General features: G+C 38.9%; 1 protein-coding gene across 2 annotated transcripts in view; it reads right to left on the bottom strand.

Moving 5' to 3' along the window:
* Positions 1-286: 286 nt before the first annotated feature.
* Positions 287-24,922, bottom strand: part of ubash3bb (ubiquitin associated and SH3 domain containing Bb) — a 44,428-nt gene continuing 19,792 nt past the window's right edge. The window contains exons 2-14 of one of the 2 annotated variants that reach the window (XM_035154234.2): positions 17,502-17,555; positions 16,406-16,592; positions 14,650-14,848; positions 13,235-13,404; positions 12,919-13,127; positions 11,554-11,698; positions 11,333-11,456; positions 11,015-11,134; positions 10,827-10,919; positions 10,534-10,678; positions 9,830-9,991; positions 9,628-9,737; positions 287-5,332 (exon numbers count right to left, since the gene is read on the bottom strand). In XM_035154234.2, coding sequence (XP_035010125.1) covers positions 5,304-5,332; positions 9,628-9,737; positions 9,830-9,991; positions 10,534-10,678; positions 10,827-10,919; positions 11,015-11,134; positions 11,333-11,456; positions 11,554-11,698; positions 12,919-13,127; positions 13,235-13,404; positions 14,650-14,848; positions 16,406-16,592; positions 17,502-17,555 — 1,747 coding nt within the window. In that variant the 3' untranslated portion in view covers positions 287-5,303. The remainder of the gene's footprint in view (positions 5,333-9,627; positions 9,738-9,829; positions 9,992-10,533; positions 10,679-10,826; positions 10,920-11,014; positions 11,135-11,332; positions 11,457-11,553; positions 11,699-12,918; positions 13,128-13,234; positions 13,405-14,649; positions 14,849-16,405; positions 16,593-17,501; positions 17,556-24,922) is intronic. The other variant, XM_035154233.2, reaches the window with a different exon arrangement.

The following is a 24,922-nucleotide window of genomic DNA, read 5'->3' as shown; positions in this document are numbered from 1 at the left end:
TTGAGTTGCATTCATTTTTGTCTCATTGCACAGGACATCTGTCTTTATGGTCGAACACACGTCTTTCATTGTTTCCAGAAGTTTCAATGCAGTTAAACTATCAGTGGAAATGAGATGTGCAACGTCCCCCACCCTCACCTGTCCGACCTCAAAAGTGTCAAGAGTGGCCATTTTCTAGAATTTTACAATCCCTCCAAATTAAAATAAAAGGTTTTCACTGGTCATCTGAACCAAAACCTTCCATTTAAGATGATACCATTATTTCTGAACACAGTCACAAAGCAAATCAAGGATGTAGGATTTTATTGAGTTTCTTTGTTCTTTACAGTATTGGCGGCATAGATGGTTAAATAGTGACTTTGCTCACCTGTTGTTGGACCATGTTATTGCCATGGAGAGACATTTATGCTTTTATTTCAAGCTCCATCAGAACAAAACCAAACTGCACATTAACTCTTTCCCCACAAATCACAGAATGATGTGTTGCTGTCTTTCTGTCCAAAGAGTAGTGAACATGTGAAAATATTACAGCTGTTTAAAAAGCACAGCCTCTTTCTTCATTACTCAGCGCTTCACAAACACACAGAAGACCAATTTAAAACAAACTTTACTTGAAGCCTCTGGATGCTCCTCATCTTAAAATAACAAACCAACAAATATATTTTTGATTTCAAAAGAAAGTGACTTTAAATGAATTCCTGTACATGTTTGGTGATATGTTGTGACAATAAATAAAGAATACAGGAACAACATGGCTTCTTCCTCATGGCTCTGTTCACTCTTCACTCTGCGAACTCTGTAATACAACATGTTCCTCTCCAGTTTGCTGCGTGATGAAATGTATATGTTAATAATAAAATAACTGCGGAGAGATCTTTCACCTTTGTGTGGCTGCAGTGAATTTCTTCTCAGTGTCTGTGTCAATGTGTCCCTGTGTCAACAAAGCATCTGCAAACTGATATTTCATTGTATATTTCATTAAGTATCACTGCTCAGAGAACAACAGATGTTAAGATGTAATGAGCGCTCTGTTTCCTCAATATGGAAATTGACTAAATACACGAGAAATACACAAGAAGAGTTTTTTCCCTGAATGAATTGAACGATGAGGCTCCTGAAAGGAAGATGTTTCTGAGTGAAAATTTCCAAAATGGTGAGGATTTTGAAAACACTTCAGCGATAAGAGTCGGTCAGGAACAAATGAAGTTATGCTGCGGTTAAGGGTGCATTCACAAACCTGTTACTTTCACTATTGTGACCTTTTTAATGCTAAAAAAGAGCAAGATCAGAATAGTGGTACATTTCGTAAATTTGCATGTTTCCATTAGTGCAGACAGTTAGGATTGATATCAGCCTCATATATATGGCACCCTGCAGAGCTTCCTGTACCCCTGGCAGAATTTTTACCAAACAGGAGAATGTTACACATGGACACAACCTTTGCCTGAAACTATTTTGTTTAAAGGTAAAAAGTGGAGAACATGTAGGTGTTTGAACACAGACCGTATAGTGTTACCTTGTTGACGGTTTTAACACAGTGGAACCTCATACAATATGTTACTCTATGTCACAGATATGAACATAATATTGTTGCTTTACACTTTACAACCTCTTTATTTACAGAAATAAACAATGTTGAGTGGTATTTTTTCTCAGGCTTCTGAAAGGTGATCGAGTTTTCAGGACAAAAGTATTCGACTGTAGCTGTGTTCGATCTCAGAAGATAAACTTCCTTCAGAGGATGGAGCCCACAAAGAAAGTTGACTTTCTCAAAGACTATGTATAAAACCAATACTTCACATATTCATACTTTACTTATAAAGAGCATTTTCGCATTAAAACACCTGAATACAGCTTTGTAGGATTCACCGCAGTGTCACAGAGTTTTTAGCCTTTGCCTTACAACCGGTAAATCCCACGCCCTCCCATTGGTGCTCTGGTCAAAGCTACGCCCCCAAAACACATCAACGTGCACTGACAACTGCTAGAAGCGGTGTGTGTCTCCCCTGCTGAAGATTCCGGTCATGTGCAGTGAGAGCAGGGTGCACGCAGGCAGGCAGGTCACTCAGTGGCAGACAGGTACGCCATCTTGTTTATTACTGTCCTGTGAGGGCCACAGGCAACGGCTTTATATATTGATGGCTGGGATGTGAAGAAGATTTCCACAAATAAGATAGTGTTTCAGAAACCAGTTACCAACCATACCTTTGAAGTCATGACATTTCATGAGTTCGAAAGAGGGGCGGGGCAGAGCTTGTATATCTTTGATTTGTAGTTGCTGGCGAATTAAACTATGGAGTTCCTTTTTTGTGGAAGAACTGAGATGATACAACCACGGGTGAAGATCTTGCTGACCATGTTTACTGAACAGGAATTCTACCAAAGCACCTGGTGTCAGAGAGTGGACACATTACTCAAATATTTTAGCAACAAAATATAAAATATCTAAAACTTTCCAAAAAAGTGACCCAGAATAGAGAGAGATTAATAAAGAACTGTCTTGTAATAAATTCAAAACATGCAACTTTTATGATCTGTTGATACGCTACATGTATGACGTGCATCAAAAATCATCAAAGGCAAAGCTTCCTGTTTGCCGCAGACTGAGTTCACAAATTCCTCTGTAGCTATGAGTGGGCAGTCCGTACATTAGGAGACATCACTTTAATTCAAATGGTTTACTCACAACAACAGTCACTCAATTTATGCAACAGTTTTCAGAGCTGCATATACACATTTTGTCTTAAATGCAGTCAACACCTGAGATAATATCTTGCATGCTGTTAAAAGCGATGACCCCCCCCCCCAAAAAAAAAAATTTAGTTTAACATTTTTTCCTCTAACATATGGAAAAAATGTTTATAAATAAATAGAAACAAAATCGGAAGACTTTTTTTCTTTTCCAAAAAAGTATTATTTACAGCTACTCTGAACCCCTGAACTACACACAAACAAACACAGACTCAAAATGTTGCTGGACCAGTATCAAGAAGCTACTGTATGATTGTCAATAGTGCAGGCTGTGCTGATATATTTGAGTGTAAAATACACTACATGACTGGTAGAGGACACAGTACTGTATGTGCTACATGTGGCACCAAAATAGAGGGGCCACATTAAGCCAGAGCTAATATGTTATTATCTGTTTTCATTCTGGTCAGAAGCCCTGTGGTTCAACCCATGTGCACGTATTCTCATGTACAGTGTGTTGAAACTGCGATCTGTGCAGGGAAGCAGTACTGTTATCACTTTTTTAGAAATATTTAATACTCAATAGTCTCATTAAATTTCGTGAAATAGGCACAAACTCAAATCAAATCATCTGTATGCAAATTATACATTTAGTTACTCTCACTCCTTGATATGACAATATTTGCACAAATGTCCACCTTCTAGGGTTGTCACAATATGAAATTTTAGTTTTGTTGTTTTGTATTATCATGAACAATATCCAGTTATTTTATACAGTGTAACAATTGGCTATATAAAAGTAATTCATGTAAGCTATTTTATTTAGTTGCCTTATGTGAAAGGTTGGTCAGTGAATTTGTGTTTCCGGTCATCATAAGCAATATATCTGTGTGGGACTTTTATTGTGAAGGGTCACCGACGGAAGTTGTTTTGGGAGCGACCCATTGACTAGTTGTGAAAAAGTAAACGGGCATATTGTCCTGGTTCAAGTCACATTCTTCCTGTTCTTATTATACTATTACCTCTCTATAGGTGAATTAAACTCTCGGCTACATTTATAATGGTGAATAGGAAGAGAGAGAGAGGGCGCCAGAGAGAGGGGGTGTGTCCGCCCCTCCTTACGAGCTGTTCAGAACCCAAAAGTAAACAAGGATTTCTCCTCTCACTGTGAACTCCTCCGATTGAGTTTTTGTCCAGCGTTGGTGGAAATAAGGCTGTTAAGTCAGTTCCCTCTTCTCAACTAACGTTTCAGTGGCTCGCGCATGTCGCGAGAGGCAGGACGCCATAGTTAGATATAGTAGTTTTCACAATTCTTACTCTTATGAAACCGTGACGTTATGAAACCGTAGATATCGTATAATCGGTTAATTGCGACATCCCTACAACCTTCAACTCCCTAAAGCTCTGCGCCCACTCTAGCACCCCTTGAGGCTGTAGTGCATATAACTAACTAGTGAAACAAATTTGTTTTTAAATGGTTGACATAAGTGGAGCTATGTTGTTAAGCTGTGAAAAAAGGTTTAAATTGAGATCAGGTAAAAGCGGAGCTGTGCTAATATTAACATGTTATCAAGCAACATTTTCATGTTTACATTATGACATGCTAATGAGACTAGGGCTTTAAGTGTTTTTTAAATCAAGTTCGAACGAATTTGGCATTACACACATTTCGTTCCAGTATGCTAGCTTCAACAAGATTAAATGTTAATAAGCTAAAGTGATCCCTAATGTACAACTGAATACTATTGTACTAACGAGCACTGCTTGTTGATAATAGCTCTACAAGGTATAACAAGGTGTAACACATGCACCTGTTTACGTCCCACTAAAGTGAATGAGTAAACAAGAGAGAGACATCAGACACAGCAAATGTTAAACAAATGGTTTCGAAAAGTAAACCAAGCCAGAGTGTGCTGAGTTCAGAGCTAGCTATCTTGAACGTTGTTTACAGTTAGGGAACTAAACTAATTTGGCTCAGTGGAATATGAAAACATTTCTGCAAAAATAAACTTAACAAAATAGAAATCCTGAGTCTTCCGAGAACTAAGAAAAAATACCCAAACTTTCATATTCTGCACTAGCTTTGAATGGGATTACTTCAATTGTTCTAATCATGTTTAATCTATTTCTTTTTGTCTAGCTAATCATGCACAGAGGCAGAGTTTATGCTAATTTCACAAAATTACCTGAGACTGATGATTTAACTGAATTGCCATGAGTGCTCTCCCACACAATGCATATAACACCCAACCATGCACTGGCATTTTTTTTTTAATTTTGGGGCATTTACATTTGTTAAATCACTGTGGAACCAGTCAGTTCACCATGGGCTCATCTTCAGGCAGGAAGCTCCTTCAGCTGTCACAGCTACGACACCAGCAGCTGCGTGAACGAGGCTAAAAAGAGAAACGTTCCAATGGTTCGAACTTGTTACCGCATCCTGTAGGAGTACAGTATGAGCGGGTTGGGTGGGCTAGGGTGGGGGGAACTTGTCAGGAAGACATCATTCTTGCAGAAGTGTCTCCCTCCAGTCAAAGGTGTGGTTTGGTCCATGTGTGAGGGGCAGGATGGGAGGGTCCACTAACTGCCACACCCCTGTGTCCCCCTGCTCCTCACTGGAGCAGAAGCCCAGGTAGGGGATCTGAAGACCAAGCAGAGGAATCAATGGTTATTTTTAGTAAAAGAAGGTCAGACAGATGCTTTTTGGATGAGAGATTAGTTTAACCTCCTACAAGGAAAACTATTTTCCCCATGATGTTTTATGCTTATCTAACCCTTTCCATCATGTTTTGAGTGAAGTTGCACTGCTGGCTTATTGGACAATGTGCTCTGTGCAGCCCATCTATTGGCATCACCAATAAAATAATTAAAACTGTTGTGAACTGATTGTTTTAATTTGGCGTACATGTTAAACTTACAAATAAACTTCTTTGAAGAATTTTCTAAATCATTTAAAAAGTTGTAGTGTCTCCTCTTCTGGTTCAAGATAAATAACTTTTGTTGAGAAAACCTGTATTATTATTTCTTATATCTGACATCTTCTGGCTGCTCTGCAATGATAACTGTCTTTTACGTACTAATTCCACAAATGTCCATCTGTCTGTCTGTCTGTCTGTATATGGAATGCATATGTTGGGAACTGTTCATCTTATCAACTTCACACTTAGTATGTGTGTTGTTAATGGCCCAAGGAAGTGCAACATTGAATTTGGTGCAATTTGGACACGCTATATTCAATATTAATAAACTTTGAAACAAACAGCGCTCTGTAGCCAGCAGTGTGCCCTTAGTCTGCAGACTGAGTTGATCATGTCGTCTTCTACGTCATGGCATGATAAATATATTTATCATTATCATTATATTTATAATTAGTTCCTGTCCACTGCTAGTCAAAATGGCCACCAGACCATTTTGATGATTTGATTCTTTTTAATACACCATATCGGACCGACCCAGACATTCATGTTTTTTGCGGGTGCTGATCTCTGTCACGGCAGTAATATTCATAGAATCAATTAATCCTCTTTTGTAATTTGTCTTCAAAATAAAAGCACAATATTTTGTTGCTGCCATACTTTTTATCCAACTTAATTACAAAGCTTTTATTTTGAAAAGTTGTGAACTTGGGTCTGATGATTTTGTTGATTGTGTAACAGACCTCTGAAAGAGCCACCATGTAATGTATGGAAAAATAACACCAGTTCAGTAAATCATTCAAACTTATATACAAACCACACACATGAAGACTAATCAGCAAATTCAGTTTCATTTTATGTAAAACATCAACTTTAAAATCTTCATTGCAGATAAACCAGATAGGATGAACACAAAGTTTTCTAACTTCACTCTGCACCGTAGACTATTTATAAAAAGCTCTGCACACAAACAATAAAAAGTGACAGTATATTGTTGAACTGTTGGAGAAGGACTCACTAATGACAAGGAATAATTCTGAAGCAGCTCCAGATTTCATTGGGGGGTAGGATTCTATTGGCCACTGTACAGTGACAAATATGACTACAAACCTGTAACTACTACTAATGTGTAGCTGAGACAATGTGAACTCAACAGGGAATTAACTGTTTATATGCATCTTCAATGGTTTTAGAGCTATGTCCAAATGCAAATGACAGATTTAGTGCAGAATTGAATGCGTTGGGCCTTGGCAGAGGTAAATGTTCTACTGAGTTCACTTCTAGTTACTACTTTTACTTAAATGAAGGATCTGAATAGTATCCCTTGTTTAAGTCATGGCGACTGGTTGGATCATGAAAAAAGACAGTGAACAATATTGAATGTGTGCAGGTCACAAGAAACTTGGTTGAAATTGGTCTGGATAAGGTTGGTTGTGGATTGTGGTGTTGAAGCGGAAATAGGAGAAACAGCTTCTGTGTTTAAGGAGGTTTATTGATCGCAGTGCAGCTAATGAAGACACAACAGGTCGGTCTGTCTGGCTGTGGACAGCCACACTACTACTGAAAGCACTCTGTTGCCATCACAATAAGGCTTGTTTTGATGATGTCATCCAAGCAGTTAGCTCCAAACTGTTGAAGCAGAAACATCAGATTCTTCTCTTTGCATCTCAAGTCAAGTGCAATAATGTGTGCATGTATTGCTTATAAATGAGACAGTAACACATTAAAATCCCCACGAAAATATAGAATGAGGAATAAAAAGTGTTCCATATTAGACTGCTTATGTGCAGGAGACAATACAGATGAACAATAAAGGCTCAATGAGTTGAGTTATGAAAGAATGAATATTAAACATAGGTGGGAAGATGAAATTGGTGTTTACCTAGATAACCAGACTTGTTGCAAAGAATAAAAGAGTTTTCTAGAATAACAGAAGTGTCTTATCAAACTATTTTCATCATGTTTATAAATTAAGAAATGTATTCACATTAAAATATTATTGGATCCAATATAATGTATGAATGCCATTGCTTAGTGTCATTTAGCCACACACCTTTCAATCCTACCTCATTGGCTTGATGAATATCCACCTAGTTATCAATGTGCAGTGATAAATTCATCTTCATTCGTCCTTGTATGTGTAGAGGCTGATCAACACTGTTTAGTTTTTTGGGCTGATGCTGCTACCGACATATTGACTATTACTCTTGTTATTATGGACAAACTGTGGGCTGGTAGGTGTTGACTGTCGGTCTATTTGTAGTGGAGATGATCTATGTTGTTACAACTGTCTATGGGCAGGAGACTACATATAGAAATAAGCCAGTAACAACATTTTGTGCAAAGCATCTTTTCGTTTCACTTGAGGTGAATATAGTTAAGAATTTTTTCATTTGTAAAAAAAATCTTTAAAATAAAGATAAAGTTTTTTAAATCAATGCATATCCACCAAGACATGCAGATACTATACATGTGGGAAAGGCCAGTATTAGCCTCTGTTTAGGGTAGTTTTCTGGCAGCTGGTGACAGGAGAACTCAGGCAGCTGATGTCTTATGCAGAAGATTTTGATGCAGACTTGATGCATCAAGGAGACCAGAAGGTGCAACAATATACAAACGCTAACAGAGTAACATGAAAAATTGTCACCCCCCAAGTCTGACGATGTCTTCCACAGTATCCCAATATATCTTCCTCTACTTGCGTCACCCATTCTAACAGCACATCCCTGAATGGCTAGAATTGCTGTCACTCTCTATGTTACATGTCGCATCCTATTGGATAGTTAAGTCTAAATATGCATTCCTAAATCCCATTGTGTCCTTACGTCTTGCTACTCGTGAAATACACAAAAGAGTTTGGTGCCTCTTTGTTTGGGGGCATCTGAATAAGATATGAAAGTCCATGAGAGTAGACACTACAATGTACTGCTAGTTGGCCCTTTATCTATAACCTGACCTTGGGTACTGCTGGGAGAGAAGAGAGTATGTGTGGAATTAGACAGGCACTATTCTCATAATGCAGTACAGATGTAATGTGTGAGGATGGTCAAAAATTCCTCAACAGCCTCTAAATCATCTCTACTAATAAATTGCAAGGAAAATAAGTGGAGTTTCTGAGAGAATAGTGTGTCAAGTTAATAGTATCTAGTCCTGTTTTGTGTATGTACCATACCACATTTGGGTTCTTTGTTTGGTTCATTATTCTTGCATATTTCACATCATCCTGACATGTTCTGTCTTGTTCTGACATGTTCGGTCTTGCATGCTGTTTTTTGTTGAACAGCATGCAGACAAACACTAAAGCCTTATTGATCTGAGTTATGAAAGTTTGCAACCCCATTTTCTCAATAATGAGCAGCTCAACAAAGAACCATTATCCAAAGAGGAAGTTTAGTCTGGTAGGAATCCACAAGCATAATAAACATTACATCACTAATTGTGAGCATGCGAGCGCGTCCCCAGCCACCTCGGTGTTCACTGAGCCCCATTCAGACCTGATATTAACAACCGTCCTGAGACTAACACTAACAAGTGGACAGCATTAAGTACGTCTGTTCACATCTGACATTAAAATGTGTCCTGAATGTGTCTCCTATGACCACTTGTTATCAGATGTGATCACTTCACTGCTCTATATGTAAATAATCACTTGTGTTAACGAAGACCAAATTATATTGTTTTTGCCCAGTTTGCGTTTACAGGGTCGTTCTTGTCGACACAAGCGAGCGAGCGAGAGAGGACTCAGGAGGGGTTAGATGAAACTTGTTCAGCTGTTCTGTGAAGAAAGATTTGACCAATTTAGGAAAAACATCATTTTCTTTTCTTTGCTTTATACACGTGGATGCTTTTCATCTCTGGAGTTTTAAGTGTCCACACCCATGTTTTTGTACAACCAGCCACAGTGAGAATGGGGAAAGGAATTGAGAGAACCATACGGAAGGAATGATGGGTGGATATAGAAGTGGGATGTACAGAAGGAAAAAAAGTTGACTGGATTGAAAAAGATATGTGTTGAACAGACCTTTCGGACGACTTGGATGAAGTCCTTGGCGCTCTGCGGGCTGCGGCCCTGCAGCTGGCGTGTGCAGGCCTCTAAGGAAGAAGCGTGGGCTACAATCAGCACGTTGTTTCCTACATAGAGTGGAAACCCAGGCAGGATACAACATCAGCAGAGGACAAACACATGAGAGTGTAAAACAATAAAGTAAAAGAAGTTCACCTACACAGACTCATCAACCTCCTCCAAAAGCTCAAGTGGCTCTGCTGTGTTTCTCTTACCAGTGTTTTTACAATCCGACAGGATATCTTTGGTCACTTGGTAGCTTCGACTCATGTAGTTCTCATACGACTCAGACACAGTGAGCTTGCTGACTGGGATCAAGGGTCTGCATGGAGACAAGAACCAATTATAATTTATTTTTTAAACTACGGCACATGTCAATTACTATCCATTTACTATTTAAAATATGTTCAAATGCTGCGAATGAAGCACACGCAACACAAAAGAAGAAGAATGGATAATAATATTCAATACTGCATATGATAGGACTAACTAGAAACCATTCCAATACCCACAGTCAAAGATCAGGGGCTCTTATCATGGGGCGGCATTGCTGAGTAATCCATGACTTGGATATACATACTTGATTTTTCAGTAAAGTGACAAGTAATAGAGAGCAGCTGAGATATTTTTACTGGTCGCTAGAATCATTTTGTCTTCTACAATAATTATGTCAGGAATAGAGGAAAAGCATTTTGGAAACATTGCTGCATATTAACAGAGCACACTATCCTTTACTTCTTTTCTTTGGCAGCTACTGTTAAAGTGATTAGAAGTTATGCAGATGATACATTTACATGACTAATTATACACATACAGTATAATTACTTAAACAATGTGTGTTTTACCCTGAGCTGTTTGTTTCACCTGTACAATGTGTCCACACTGAAGTTGGCAGCAGCCAGGTCAGTCGGGGGTATCCATGCAGGCAGGGAGTTCCCAGAAACCCACTTGGTCCATTCAAAAAGCCCTGGTTCCACTCTCACCTTCACTTTACTGTCCTGCTGCAGACCTGTTCACACAAACACAAAGCATCAGAGACAACAAATTCTTCATGATGAGCTTTCTTAATGTCCCTGATATACAATTCTGTTTGTGTGACTGCTCAGGGAATACTGAGTGAATGTCTTATCATACTTGCTCAGGAAGACTCTTCTTACCTTTCAGGATGTTCTGTGCAGTCTGAACACATCGCAGAGAGGGAGAACAGTACACAAAGTCTATCACTGTGCTGCTCTCTAGTAGGGCCTCACCTGGAAAAGCACATATTCAGCTCACACACATTTCATAAAGAAATTGGCAGAGTTCCTGGCGGGGTACATCATTGAGATCTATATTGATGACATACCCACTAGTTGAGCCTGTGTGGATCCAAACACAGTGAGAGGAGTGTCCATGTCATAGTCTCTCTGCCCCCCCCACAGAGGCAAACTGGGAGGCATGTTCAGATTGGAACGTACATATCTACCTGCCGGACATGAAAACGCACGCGAGTAAATGTAAGGATTCTTTTTTTTAACTTATTCCTAAAATCTACCTTTTGTCCAATGGAAGGATTAAGGAGGTTAAATACAACAACACTTGTGAAATTCTTTTCTGTCTTCTGAGCCAAGATTTAACTGGCTGAGCTCACATGAGTGGTGGGGTTCAGAGTGGGTGTGCTCACCTTTACTGTCTGAGCAGAGGGAGAGCCAGTGTTTGCCAAAGACCACATCCATCCTCTCACCGTGTCGGCAGACAAAAAGTGTGCGCTTGGACTGCCGAGAATGACCACTGCTGATCCGCAGGACCTGTTGGGAATAAAAGACTTCAGTTTGATTTTAATGTACAAAACAACATGAGTAGTATTCATATAATATAATTATAATTTTTAAAACTACTAACTACCTGCATTGGATGACAAATGAGACTGAGGGTGGGCGTGTCTCCAGGACTCGTGTTATCAGGGCGTCGGCTGTCCAGCAGTCCATCAAACATCCCTCTCTCCTTACTGCTCTTGTCACTGGGCCCACAACTGAAGAAGGAATGGGAGCTGTGGTGGACAAGGAGAACTGACTGTCAGAAATCGTACCTAATAATTCCATAAATAAGTAGGTAATAATGTCTGTCTGTCTGTTTGTTTGTATGTGGAAAGCATTTCTCACAAACCGATCATCTTATTGCTGTCACACTCTGCGATTTGGATACGCAATGGGTTAAATATTAATACAAATTGAACAGACAGGGGACCAGTGCTCTGTACCAGTCAGTGGGGGCGAGTGGCTGTGTTTAATCTTCTCCTACGTCTTCGGATAAACTACAGCAGTGGTTGGCAACTTGGTCAAACCATGGGTCAAAATCGCCGCCAGATCATTTTGATAATTAGATAATTTTTATCTCACCATGTCAGACTGACAGACATTCAGGGGTGTAGCGGGTGCTGATCTCTGTCATGGCAACAACATTCATATAATTACTTCCCCTTTCGCAAGTTTTCTTAAAAGTAAAAGCACAATGTTAATCTAATGCTTTAAATCAAGCTAAATGAATGTAAATACAGTATAATGGTAGTTCAGTAAATCATTCAAACCTATATAAAAACCACAGTTGAACAATAATAAAGCAAATTCAGTTTAATTGTCATTTTACACTGACTGTAAACTCTTAATTGCAGATAAACCAGGTAGGATGACCTAAAAGTTTTCTAACTTCACTCTGCACCATAGACTGTTTATGAAAAGCTCTGCACAGAATGTCCAGCACACAAACAATAAAAAGTTACAGTATATTGTAGAACTGTTTGAGGAGGACTCACTAATGACAAGGAATAATTCTGAAGTAGCTTCAGAGCTTTAACACAGGACAAGAGAACAGTCCATTCCAAACAGGGAGGTTTAGAACGGGCTCTGCACTAGTAAAACCGGAAAATGTCCTTCTCCAGCTAATGAAGAAAGGTTGATCCATGGAGGACTTTGGTATTAACCAACTTGGATATCTGCAACTGATCCAGAATAATAAAAAGCCAAAATTTATTTTGAAAGAATCGATAGAAAGAAATGATCTATGATCAAGTTCTAATATTCATTTATATGTTTCATATATATAATTATACAAAAACAAAGACCACTAACTTATAGCCGCAATTTTGTAAAATTTCCCTGAAAACTTTCACTTACAAGAAAAGATGTTAATTTGAAAACATGAACTTTATGTATTATTTTAATGAGATACGTCTTTTTGTTCGTTTATACAAATATTAGATGCTCTGCTTACCCATGAAAGACCCAAGTGTCGGATTCATCAGCCAAGCTGACATAGTTTTCCGGCAGCAGGCCAGAAAGCCCGGTGGCCAGTGAGGTCCCGTACACCCAGCCCTCACTGGTGCTACTCTGGTCCACTGGAGACATGAAGACAAAATCCCCAGGAACCAGCTCCAGCTCATCCTCATTCTGAGGCATGTAGGGGTACATCACCCGCAGCGTCTGCATATGTGACATGTAGGTTGTCTCAATGGCGAGGATTTATTTTCTTTAATGCAGTTGGTTAGATATCTGTGATCCAAAACAATTGTCGTCAGTATAAATAATACCTCATGGTTAGCAAAACGAATGTCCCGGGAGAACAAGACAGCCAGCCAATCACAGCCCAGCTTGACTTCGATGCCTTTAGCCAGTTTCTCCAGTGAGGCGAGGTGGTCAGTGGGGAAGTTGTAGGCCAGAGTCACATGGAGCTGCTTCTTGTGAGGCTCCACATGGACTTCTGGATATGGAAGGAGAAAACCCATTTTCCATCAGTGCTAAACCACAGAGATCAACCATATCATAAATTAACTTCTTTTTTTGCAACATATTATTGCTGGTAAGATACAGCCGAAAATTGCACATTCTTATGAAAAATAGTATCTCTCATTTTATATTCTTAAAATAATAATGATAAAATATTAAAACCTCCCCGGTAACACTGAAAATTGTCTGCATTGTAAAAACCAAATGACCCTTGGGTATGTTGTCTTTGCTGATTATGAATGTTGTCTCTTATAATTATGCTGTCTCCCTATTTTCTATTTTGGGTCAGAAAGGGAAAGTCCCATTAATTCTTCCCATTGACAATGACTACGTTTACATGGACACCGATATTCTGATACAGTCTGAATAAGACACTCCCATTTAAACGGCATTTTCTGATGACCATAAACCAAATAAGGTCATACTCACAATAAGCAATAATCAAATGAATCAGATTAATATTCTATAAGCAACTCATGTAAACAGCATAATCCAAATAATATCTTATTCTGAATAAGGTAATAAATAGTCGCACTTCACAATTTTGCACAAGATTTTGTCCACAGATTCAAAATCTAGTCAAAAGACTCAAACCTTGAATTCTGGATATCATCCAACATGATACAAATGACATGTCAACTCAATATCTGATATTTTAGAGTTTGTTTTGGATGGTACAGAACCACACCAACAACCAAAAATAGATTGTGATAAAGCATAGACTTTACACTTTATACAGTCATTGCACAACCTTTTATCAGTGATGAAATCTCTTGAGTAAAACCAACAACCAATCAACATTTCCATATCTGATTTTGATGACACATTCTTATCTGTCTCTTTACCGTGACGCAGAAATACGACATACAAAGCCGCTGTCTCTAATCTGATTTGGCACCTAGCAGCCTGAAATACCATTTGGCGGTTAGACTTATTTTCCCCCGTGTTTGAAAAACTGTTACAGTGACAGATGGAGTGAGTGCTTTAATAACCCATCATGACAACCATCCACACTAGGAAAGCTGCTCACCCCACGTAGCAAATATGATGAACTGATGCTGACATACTCTAAACAGTCAACATAAAGCAATGAAGAAAGATGGCAGAGATAAGACAGAAAAAAAAAAGACACAAAGCAACAATTTTACATGTGTTTCAAACCCAGGGCATTGAGGGTACGGAGTGTGTGCCCTTTATGCCTGTTGCATCTGGTTCCTACCTGCTTTCCTCGTAGCCTCTGTGGCAAAGTCAGCCGCAAACTGCTTGAGGATGTCGGCCACCTGCTCCTCCACAAAGAGACCAATGAAGTTGGAGGATGTGTAGAGTTCTAGGGGCAGCGGGGTCGGAAAACGACCTCGCCACTGCTGTACGGTGGCCTGGAGGGCCTCACATAGAGCTTCTACTTTGTGGTCTGCACACTGTAGAAAGAAAAAAAGACCCTAAGACGTGGAATACGCAACATTGCTGTCTCCATCTATCTGTTCAAAAGAACTACAACAACAGCTAATCGGAATGATGAGATATGAATGTGTTTTTAAAAATTCTTTAGCTATGAAAACTTTAACTTATGAGCACAATGTCTCTTCATATCTTAAAGGTTCCCCTGTAGCAGCTACCACACTATGACAGTAGTAAGACTGCACAACCAACTTTGCTCCCAGTAGAACTACATGCACATATTATGGACTGCACTTTAACTCTGGTTTAACTCTCTTAACTGTGCAATATTCATTGTGTCTGTGCAATTCAATGGCTTATCAGCAATCCATTCCACTGTATATATTCTCACACTGTATATATTCTGCTTTTACACTGTGTATATTAGTTTTCATTCCATTTATATTTTTTTATTATTTACATTTCCTTACAATTACAATTATATATTGCATGCGTATTTACTATTACTTACTGATTTCTATTTTTGACTGCCCTTTTGCCCTTTGTGGGATGAATAAAGGATTATCTTATCTTGTCTTATCTCATCTTATTGACAGAGGGTGTTGAGCCAAGGAATGTAGCAATGCACAAACAAAAGTGCTAAATAAATAACTAGCGAACATGGAGGTAAACAGTCTCGGAAAGATATGAGAGAATGTCAACACAAAATGTTTTGGTGACCAACACTGAATGTAAACACAACTTTGTTTGCAGGACACTTAACTGTTTTTCCAGGATGTAGTTTTATCCATGAAACTGGTGAGAATGAAACTTTATAATATAAGGAGGAATAATAATATATATAATATAATGATAATAATAGTATTTTTCTACAACTTCTTTTTCACTTTTTTTGATGAGATATATTTTCATTGCACAAATGAGTGATGACTGCACATGTATTTGCTCCATGTGCTGGAGTGGTCTTTATGTTACTCAGATCTTATTTCAAGCTTGAGTCACAGTTACAGAGCTGTTGTCTCCTAAGCTACATCCACATTACTACATTTTCGTTTGAAAATGCATGAACTCTGCTATGGATACGCCTGGTGTTCACACTACTGAAAAGGTTTAGAGCCACTAAAAGAATTTTGGTAACGCTGCTTGACCCGTTTTAGTTTGAAAACTCCAGGGACTGCGTTTTAGTCTGGGCAGGCAGAAACGGAGATGTTTGTAAAAGATGATGTAGAGACTCACAACAGCTTTCTCATTGGGTCTTTTCAGTCATGACGTAGCCTTTGCCGATTTGTCAGGCTCCCATAACATGACCCTCGTTCACAAGAAAACAACTGGCATTGGCCTCAGCTACCATTGAGAATACAACCGATTGTTTTAGATTGAAAACGCCATTTTCAAACGAAATATGTATGTGTATATATAGTATGGATGTAAAAGTGATAATGTCAAAAGGACTGACAAGGACAAAGATGAGAAATTTGCAAACAGATTTACTCCATCTGATGTATGAACTCAGAAGCACTCATGACCTTGAACCATCAGCCTTCATGAAAGTTCACTGAATGTTTCTTTCAACTCACCATGAAGAACTGGCAGAGAGTGATATGAGGGAAAATGTTGTGGGCTTTGTTTTTGCCACAAGTGACTCGACTCTGCTGCCAGAAGTGGGAGAGCTGGTTCTGAAGTGGTCCACTGGGCCGCAGGTAGAGGACGAACTCCCTGGGCAGTGGGTCATCCAGGAACGGGTCGTCCACATGGGAAAACAGCCTATGGAATAGACGGAGGTAAATGAAATATAGGAGAAGTGTCAGGTCTGTGTATTGTGCTGCGAGGACAGGGCAGGACATGATGCCTGTATTTTTGTGTAATGTACAGTTTGTGCCACAAGTAAATGTGATCTTAACTTGAACTGGCACAAACAAAACCTGAAAAGACAAGCTAGGCAAGTATAAAGTTCCAAATGGAAATCTGTAACGCAATTTACCATAGCTGGCACATTCGAGGAATCAATCTCCTTTATAATCGAAACATTGGTATTGCACCTTGCTTTCTTGGTTGCTGGTAACATTTTTCTTCCCTGTAGCAATGACAGCAGTGACTCTGAATAAATAAACTCCTTGGCTCCTATTCAAGATTTCAGCTCTTATTTGCTCTACCGTCATTTTGGGGGAGTTTTCCCAAATACCTCCACAGATAAGCTTTGATGTGCAAAAGCAGTTATTAAGTTTTTCTTTACACCAGTGCTATGATGGATATTCTGTGCTATTACTGGCACTTACTTTCTCATTTAGTCAAATGTAGTGCAGCCTTGCTTACTGTTCTTAGAGTCCCTCAATGGTCAAAAACAGAACATTGTTTTTGACAATTGTTATTTGTCGTTACATAAATAATTTTGGTGTTAATGACCACTCTCATCTTAGTAAAATCAAACTTGTGGTAAATATAGACGAAACTAAATTGATTGTTTTTTTATAGTAACATCAATAGTTAGTGAAGCATAATTTTTATTAAAGGTATTGCTTTTAAGTTTGCATTTGCAGCTACACAACCTGCACGTTTTATGGACAGACCTAACAACCTTCTACAGCAGAGGGCAGTATAACACATTTTTTCTTGGTTTGTGGTCTGTAAAGAATATGTGGATGTACTGTGCACACATTTGTTGTTTAAACTTACCAGTCACATGCTGCTTGCACACTCCGGCCTCCTGTTGATACCAGAGCTTTCAGTCTGTAAAAGAACATAACAGAGAGGCAGAAAATAAATCAAAGTTAAGACCTCAACAACACAGAGACTGTTCACCTACAAATTACTAATCTATTGCATATTCTGAAATGTGTAGAGTAAGCGACTGTCTGGTGACTGTTGAGGGCATTGTGGCAATAAGAAACCCAGGGAGGTTACTTATTTTAAATGTTTCTGTCTAAATTAGTCAAACCGCAGAGGAACACGTTGATCTTGTTCTCTATGCACTAGTTTGTTTCCTTTGACTTTTGTGGCAGCAAATGGCAAATAAAAGGGGAACTGTTCTGGTTCCACACCTATGTGGAAACTCTGACTGTATAAACAGAGATGCAAGTGAGGAGAGGAAAATATGGAAAATGTTGTTGACTGGACAGAGAAAAACATCTGAATAGAAATTCAGCAACTGTCGACTCAGAAAAACATTCTACTGTAAGATGGAAATGCATTTTTTTATTCATCCACTATCATTACAACTTAGAAAAAAGTTTTTTGCCAATCATGGAAATAAATAACTATTAAAATTACAACAAAAAGCATTTGTGGACACTTGAATATTTAAACATTTGTTGAAATCAGTAATTTATTTTAAAGTTGAGACAGATTTAAATTTTTACTTCATTGTAAATTATTCATTGGTGGTGCAGCAGGCAGAGGCAGGACATAGCACATTAATTCCACTGCAGGGATCACATATTTTTGTTTACAGCACACCGACACCAGTGTCAGCTCTTATCACCAAAATCTCTCTTGACATCTTCGCTGGTGTTTCCTACGTGTGTGATTCAGGAGATTCTCTAGAGTACAGTGCATGTCTGAAAGCAGCTTATGATTCCTCTGCAATTCAAGTCTCTACTGGTTGAAATAATGCTGTAGGATACTGGAATTGCACAATTTAAATAGTATTACACAAAAAATAATGGATGTCAGAGTCAGCATTCTCTCCTGGCTATGTTCATACATCTGGGAAATGTACCATACTAACAGATACACTCAGAGTGAAACTAATCAACTCACTCGAATGTCTGTAACATTTGGTACATGTTTACAATGTGGTAGCTCCAACAGATACATCTTTGATTCATGCTACAGCTTTTTCCCCTGGACAATTATTTTTGTCCCACTGAGGAAAAATCATTTTCTTTTCCAGTAAATCTTACATATTTTAAGATAACAGTGTTTTTACAATTTGTACCACTCCCACCTTTTGAAATTTGTAAATGCATGTCACAGCAGGAACAGAGAAGAGAAAAGGTGAGTAAAACAGAGATAAGTAGCCAACAAAGAACAATACATGGGTCACAAGTCAGAGGAGGTGACAGTTTGTCTCACTCTCCTGCAGAGCAGCTTGGTAAATGATACACAGCATGTGTGGGAAGACATTCAAATCATTACATAGGAAAGGTTATTACACCAATGGTGAACAAACCACAGAGGGGTGACACGTCTTAACCATCACTGGCACTTTCAGTTACTTGTGAAACTGTGACTCGTCTGTATAAAGTGTGGTGGGTTGTCAGGGAAGGACCTCACCTACTTCAAACAGCTTCCTGACTTTAATCTGAATATTTAAGTCCTGGTTTCACAACACACAAGGTTGCAACTATTAAGACGGTTCTCAGTTTTCGTTTTTGCTATGGCAATTACGCAAGTTGTCATTCGCAAGGTCGTGCAAAGCATTACAACGGATAAAGACCGGTTTAAAAGAAAGAAGCACTGAGAGCAGATATTTATCCATTCACATCTTCTTCCTGACCGCAGCAAAACCTGGAGGCTCAGTTGATAAGGAGGAGACGGACCAGCACATCAGATTAAAGCCACAGAATCTAATTAGCCGCCACTCAGAAGATAAGAAGTTGTGCATGCTAATGTGGTTTCCTCTCCAGGGAGCAAGTAGCTTCCTCAGCATGGCATCAGAAGCTCTTCCTGTAGGATGGGATGAGTGGAGGTGCACCAAAGAGGTGGGTGTATGTGTTTGCATGCATCCATACTGACTTTGTGTATTTGGCCGGATCATTACATTGCATGTCTTTGAGAGCTCCTGCTAATGTGCTTGGATTGAAAACTCATTATTTTCTTATGTTGTGAATGTATTATGGGAAAAAGACCCCAGCATGCAGTGTGTTCACCTGATTAAATCATACCTGGGCAAAAAACTGATCAACAATAGTGTCGCTTTGTGGCAATAGTTAACATTACTTGAAGTCTTGATCATATCTAAATATATACTTTGTGTATGTGTTTACCAACTCTTCGTCTAATGACTGGGCAGCTATTTTCAGATAAATTAAAGCCCCTTAAATGCTGGAACTCTAAAACTCAGTAACATCTGTTTTTGGTCTTCAGTGTAAAACGATACAGGTCAAATGACTCTGCAGTATTGGGTATTTTTGGCACAAGCTACGATTGGCAATGATGTAAACATGACACCCTGGTGGACAAAAAAATTCCCAGCCCCTTTCTGCACGTCACGTCTTTTATAGCATTCAAACCCTGTAAAAAAACACCTGCCACCTACCCACTCAGTGCTATTGAACCAGAAATGGGCTACACACAGCACAACACAGCTATGCTAACAATGCTAACCAGCTGCTAGGTAGAGAAATGCCTCCAATCACAATAAACTCGCCTGCTGTACTGTTTCACGCGGTTGTAATTAAAACACATGCCTAAAGGAATAGGGGTAAAGTAAATGGTATGTATTTAAATAGAGCTTTTCTTGTCTTAATGACCACACAAAGTCCTCTACATACAGTTTTGCCATTCTCCCATTCACACACACATTCATACTAACAGCACTTTCTCTACGACACATCAAATACACACTCCCAGTACAGCCGTTAATGGGAATTTGAGGTCAGCATCTTGCAAAAAGAAACTTCGGCACACAGAATGAGGTAGACAGGGATCAAACTGCCGACCTTCTGGTTAGCCCATTCTACCTCCTGAGCCACAGCAACCCATAGAGGAGAAAGATAAATAAGCTAAAAGCTAAAAAATCTGCGCTAAAAATAAAAGATGATAAAACACATGACATAAAAAGTAATCTTTAAAATAGTATGTTCAGAATCTGTAGGCTTGAGATTCGCTGGCAGGCGGTCTCATAATACACCCTGACTGAAAAGGCCCGGCCCTTCTATGTTAGTTCAAGCGAGACATTGGATAACCATATCTATCAAGAGAAAAGAAAACGACCCATACTTTTTTCTTGCAACCAAACCACGAGTATGCTCAGTAAGCAGCAGTTCTGGCCACAGCGGCAGCATCATAGTCAGCTTACTGGTGTGCAAGCGGCTGCTTGGGTTTCTGACGAAGCTGCTGTGTCCCACAGGTGTAGACCTACATACCACTGCATATGTGTGTGAGAGAATTAGAGAGAAGGGAGAGAGCGAGATGAAGGAGGTTCTTTTAGGACAGGCCTCACACCACTTCAACACACATCAGGCACAGAACCACACATAACACACAACCACACATTAAGTCCAGACTTGCTTAAAGGTTGCAGAATACGTATAATTTATACGTGGTTGCTACATATCACAAGATTTATGTCGAGATTATTCAGTTTTATCGAACACTTAAAGGGATAGTTCACCAAAAAAGTGTTATTCACTCCTCCTCCATCTACTATCCACTATGCCGATGGAGAGGTGGGTGAAGTGTTTCGGTCCACAAAAAACTTTTGGAGTTTCAGGGGTAAACAGTGTTGCAACAAAATCCAATACAATTGAAGTAAATGGTGACCACTTCTTCAAACGTAAAAAAACCCCAGAAAAAATACAGAAAATGCCTCCATACTGCTTCTGCGGTGTCATCCAAGTGTCTGTAAGCTCAAAACAGCTTCATTTACACCATGATTTTAGCTTAAATGTCCACTGGGATCCACGCACGAATGCGGCTCGAGAGGAGGATATCAGGATATTTAGGAAAAACATGGTGTAAACAACGCCATTTCAAGTTGGCTGCAACGCTGTTTACCCCTGAAACTCCAAAAGTGTTTTGTGGACTCAAATACTTCACCCACCCCTCCATCAGCGCAGTGGTGGGTAGATTTTTCAGTGACCTATCCCTTTCAAACATTTTACAGTACAAGTGGCATTCACCAACACATTCCATACACAGTGCTTTCTCTATCACACACCATACACACACAAAAACAGCAATGAGATGTGGCACCCTAGACAAATAATTACAAAGTTCTTTAGACATATGATTATGAGTAGAATAATCACCTTTTTAAGTACATAATCTCAGAATAATACAAAGTATGACACAGTCAATCCCTCACCCCCAACATCCAGGAGCTGCAAATGTGGTTCAGGTTGTTAGCACGCAGGCAGTCCATTAAAATCAAACTGCGATCAAATAAAGGTCATGCAGCTCTTAAGAGCTACTATGCCGACACCTGTCAATCCCAAAGACATTATATAAAAATGGACTTGTCTATGCATCCTACCACTATCCAGAGATGAAACCAAAATATCCCAGATCAATCGCTGCCATCTTGGAGTCTGTGCAGTTGTATCAAGATCTAACCGATACATGCGCTTGACCAATCGCGAGTCAGTCTCAGCTGTCAATCATGATGTTTTACCCTGTTTTTATAGAGTCAAATACTGCTTAAAACCGATCTTTCAGGAAAAAACAATTGACCGTACATCAGTGTGATAAGAGCTACCTAAAACGACAGAAACCATCGGACAGAAAAATGCATTTGATGTGTATTGTGACTTTTAAGTTTGGTCCATGTCCCATCCACTAACATGGAGGAGGCAGGATTTATGAACAATACTGCAGCCAGTCACCAAGTCACATCAAGGCAGATGGTGCTGCTTGGTAAGATAAATACGAGTTTCAAATGTGTTAAAAACATTTGAATTAAATTATTCTCAGGACTTTTGCACCAACACTCAATGAATTGTTGCTGGCACCACGGCCCCTGTTATGTCTGGTGAAAAGCAAACACTGCATTCCACTGTTAGACCCTTGTAGGTGGTGGCAGCACTGTCTCAGTTTGCAGTGGCTCTCTCATAACACCGTGTGAGAGAATCCTGACGAGTCATATCTGGTCTTCGGTTCACAGGCTGAAGCTGAAGCAACACAGCGGTCATGAGGCATGACAATCAATCCAAAACAAACCAGAAACACTGCATCAGTGTGGCTGAAGAACAGGAAATGTAGAGTTTCTTTTAAACGCGTCATTACACATAGGATGTGTGGTTATAACTTGCCTCAGTAAATAAATCATCAGAGTCTTTTCGACAGTTGATCTTGTTGCAGTTTTGGTACAAACAATGTTAAAATACAGACTCAGATTAAGGTCTTGGGTTTTATTTCTTTCAGATTTCAGATGTGATATATTACAAGCTGATATGGTGAATAAATTATTTACCTTCTGTTATGATTTTACTGTTCTTGCATTAACACAATTGTTCATGACAGGTGATTCTTTGTACTGTAACCGAATGACCTTCGCTCCACATGTTTTACTGGATCACTTTTAGTTCCTACCTGCTGTGTTGTATGAAGGGTACTTAATTTATACTACATTTATATAGTACATCTACATATATTGTCCTGTATAAATTACAAGAAAATATACTCTATTAGCAGTGAGATAGCTACGACAGGGTATTTAGGTCGTAAAAAGGAGCCACAATTCTGAGATTGCGAGAAAATTGTTGTAATATTACAAGAATAAAGAAAAAAACATTATTTATCAAACAAGCAGGATGAAGAACCCTTGCTCGTCGGAGTTCCACTCATTCTGGATTAAAAATCTTGAATCAATATCTTTGAATATCATACAGATGTAACCAACATGCAGTGTCTTGCTTACTTGTCTCGTAATATTAAATTATTCTCATGAATGTATAAATTTCTTCTGATTATATCAAAACGTTATTATCATATTACAACTCTATTATTGTAAATTTACATCTTTTGTTTATTCTTGAAATCTCAGATATATTTTCCCTTTAAGTTGCCCTAATACTCATTGTGGATAGCTAATACCTAAATTAAACTTGAATGACACAGATGTGCCCATTCTTGATTCATTACTTTGAAAAAAAAGCTGAAACGTATGTATTTGGATTCCTTCTTGACTGCCACTGTGTCCTTTAGCTTCCAAAGCTTTGAATTATTGTTTCAAACCCTCAACTGAGTCAAACATGTCGATTAAAGGCTTCCTGGGATTCAAAGAGAATCCTGTGTAAACACTAAAAGGAGCTTTTTTTGGGAGCAGTCAAATTTCAGTTAGAATCATGTTAGAAATCATACCTAACGTGTTCAGACAGATGATGGTAGACCAGCCGGCCTGACGTCTGTTGATCAAAGTGGGGAGTGATCAGAGGAAGAAGAGAGATTCCTCGCTAAAGCCCCACAGGCCAGCTACTCACCACTCCCTCAGTGTTCATCATGACAGTGAGCTGCACACAAGCATCAGACCATCTCTGCTCAGTTTAATACTGATGAACAGAAGTCAAGAAGACACAGTCACTGCATAAACTCAAGCTGTCAACTGAACCATCCTCAGAAGCATGATTTCTTATCAGATTTAACCTGGTGTGCTGTACAGAAACTGAGACCCAGAAGATTTTAATAATAGCATTTAGAAAAGCCACAAGTAAGAAAAGTATTGAGCGTCTTCTTCTGCTAGTTTTCATTCCTACATTTATAGTTGTTTTGACTCCCAAAGATAACACTACTTCTACAGTATGGCCACAAATTATGGGCTACAAAATGACAGACCGACTTTGACGAACATGAACCATCAAAGCAGATGAAGTTAGCTTTGATGCTAACAGCAACTGCTCACTGGAAGAAAAGGACAGTAGAGTCTTCTTGGGAATAAGAAAATATCACCAGGCTTTCAACAAGCTGGAGTAATACTGAAAGAGGTTTGAAACTGTTAGTAACCAATAATTAGGCTCATAGATGCAAAATATTTTATTTACAGTTGATCCCAGGTATGTTTATAGTTGTATCTAAAGGTTTTTTGAGAATTACAATTTATTCAAATTGGGATTTTACATTTATATATTCACTAAACTAGTGAATCTAACTTCGATGTTGGCATGAAAAATGTCATTGTGGGGTTGATGCTAATGTGCCATCAGTTAGATAAGAAGACAGATATCAGTTCTCAGAGTAGTGTAGACATGTTGAACCTAGCTTATTAGCTGACAAAATGCAAGCAACAACGAACAAGCCAAACTTTCAACAACTCCAACACTTATTTTGTAATAACACTAGTTTACTAGTACAAAGTCAAAGACAAACACCATTAAGAAATTCTTATATCTGTATATTATTCTTTCATTAACTATTGTATATTTTGAGTTCACTTCTAA

The sequence above is a fragment of the Hippoglossus stenolepis genome, chromosome 4 (assembly GCF_022539355.2).
Source record: "Hippoglossus stenolepis isolate QCI-W04-F060 chromosome 4, HSTE1.2, whole genome shotgun sequence".
Lineage (NCBI taxonomy): Eukaryota > Metazoa > Chordata > Actinopteri > Pleuronectiformes > Pleuronectidae > Hippoglossus > Hippoglossus stenolepis.
The sequence above is the reverse complement of the archived record's forward strand: the minus strand, read 5'-3'. Positions and strand labels throughout refer to the sequence as shown.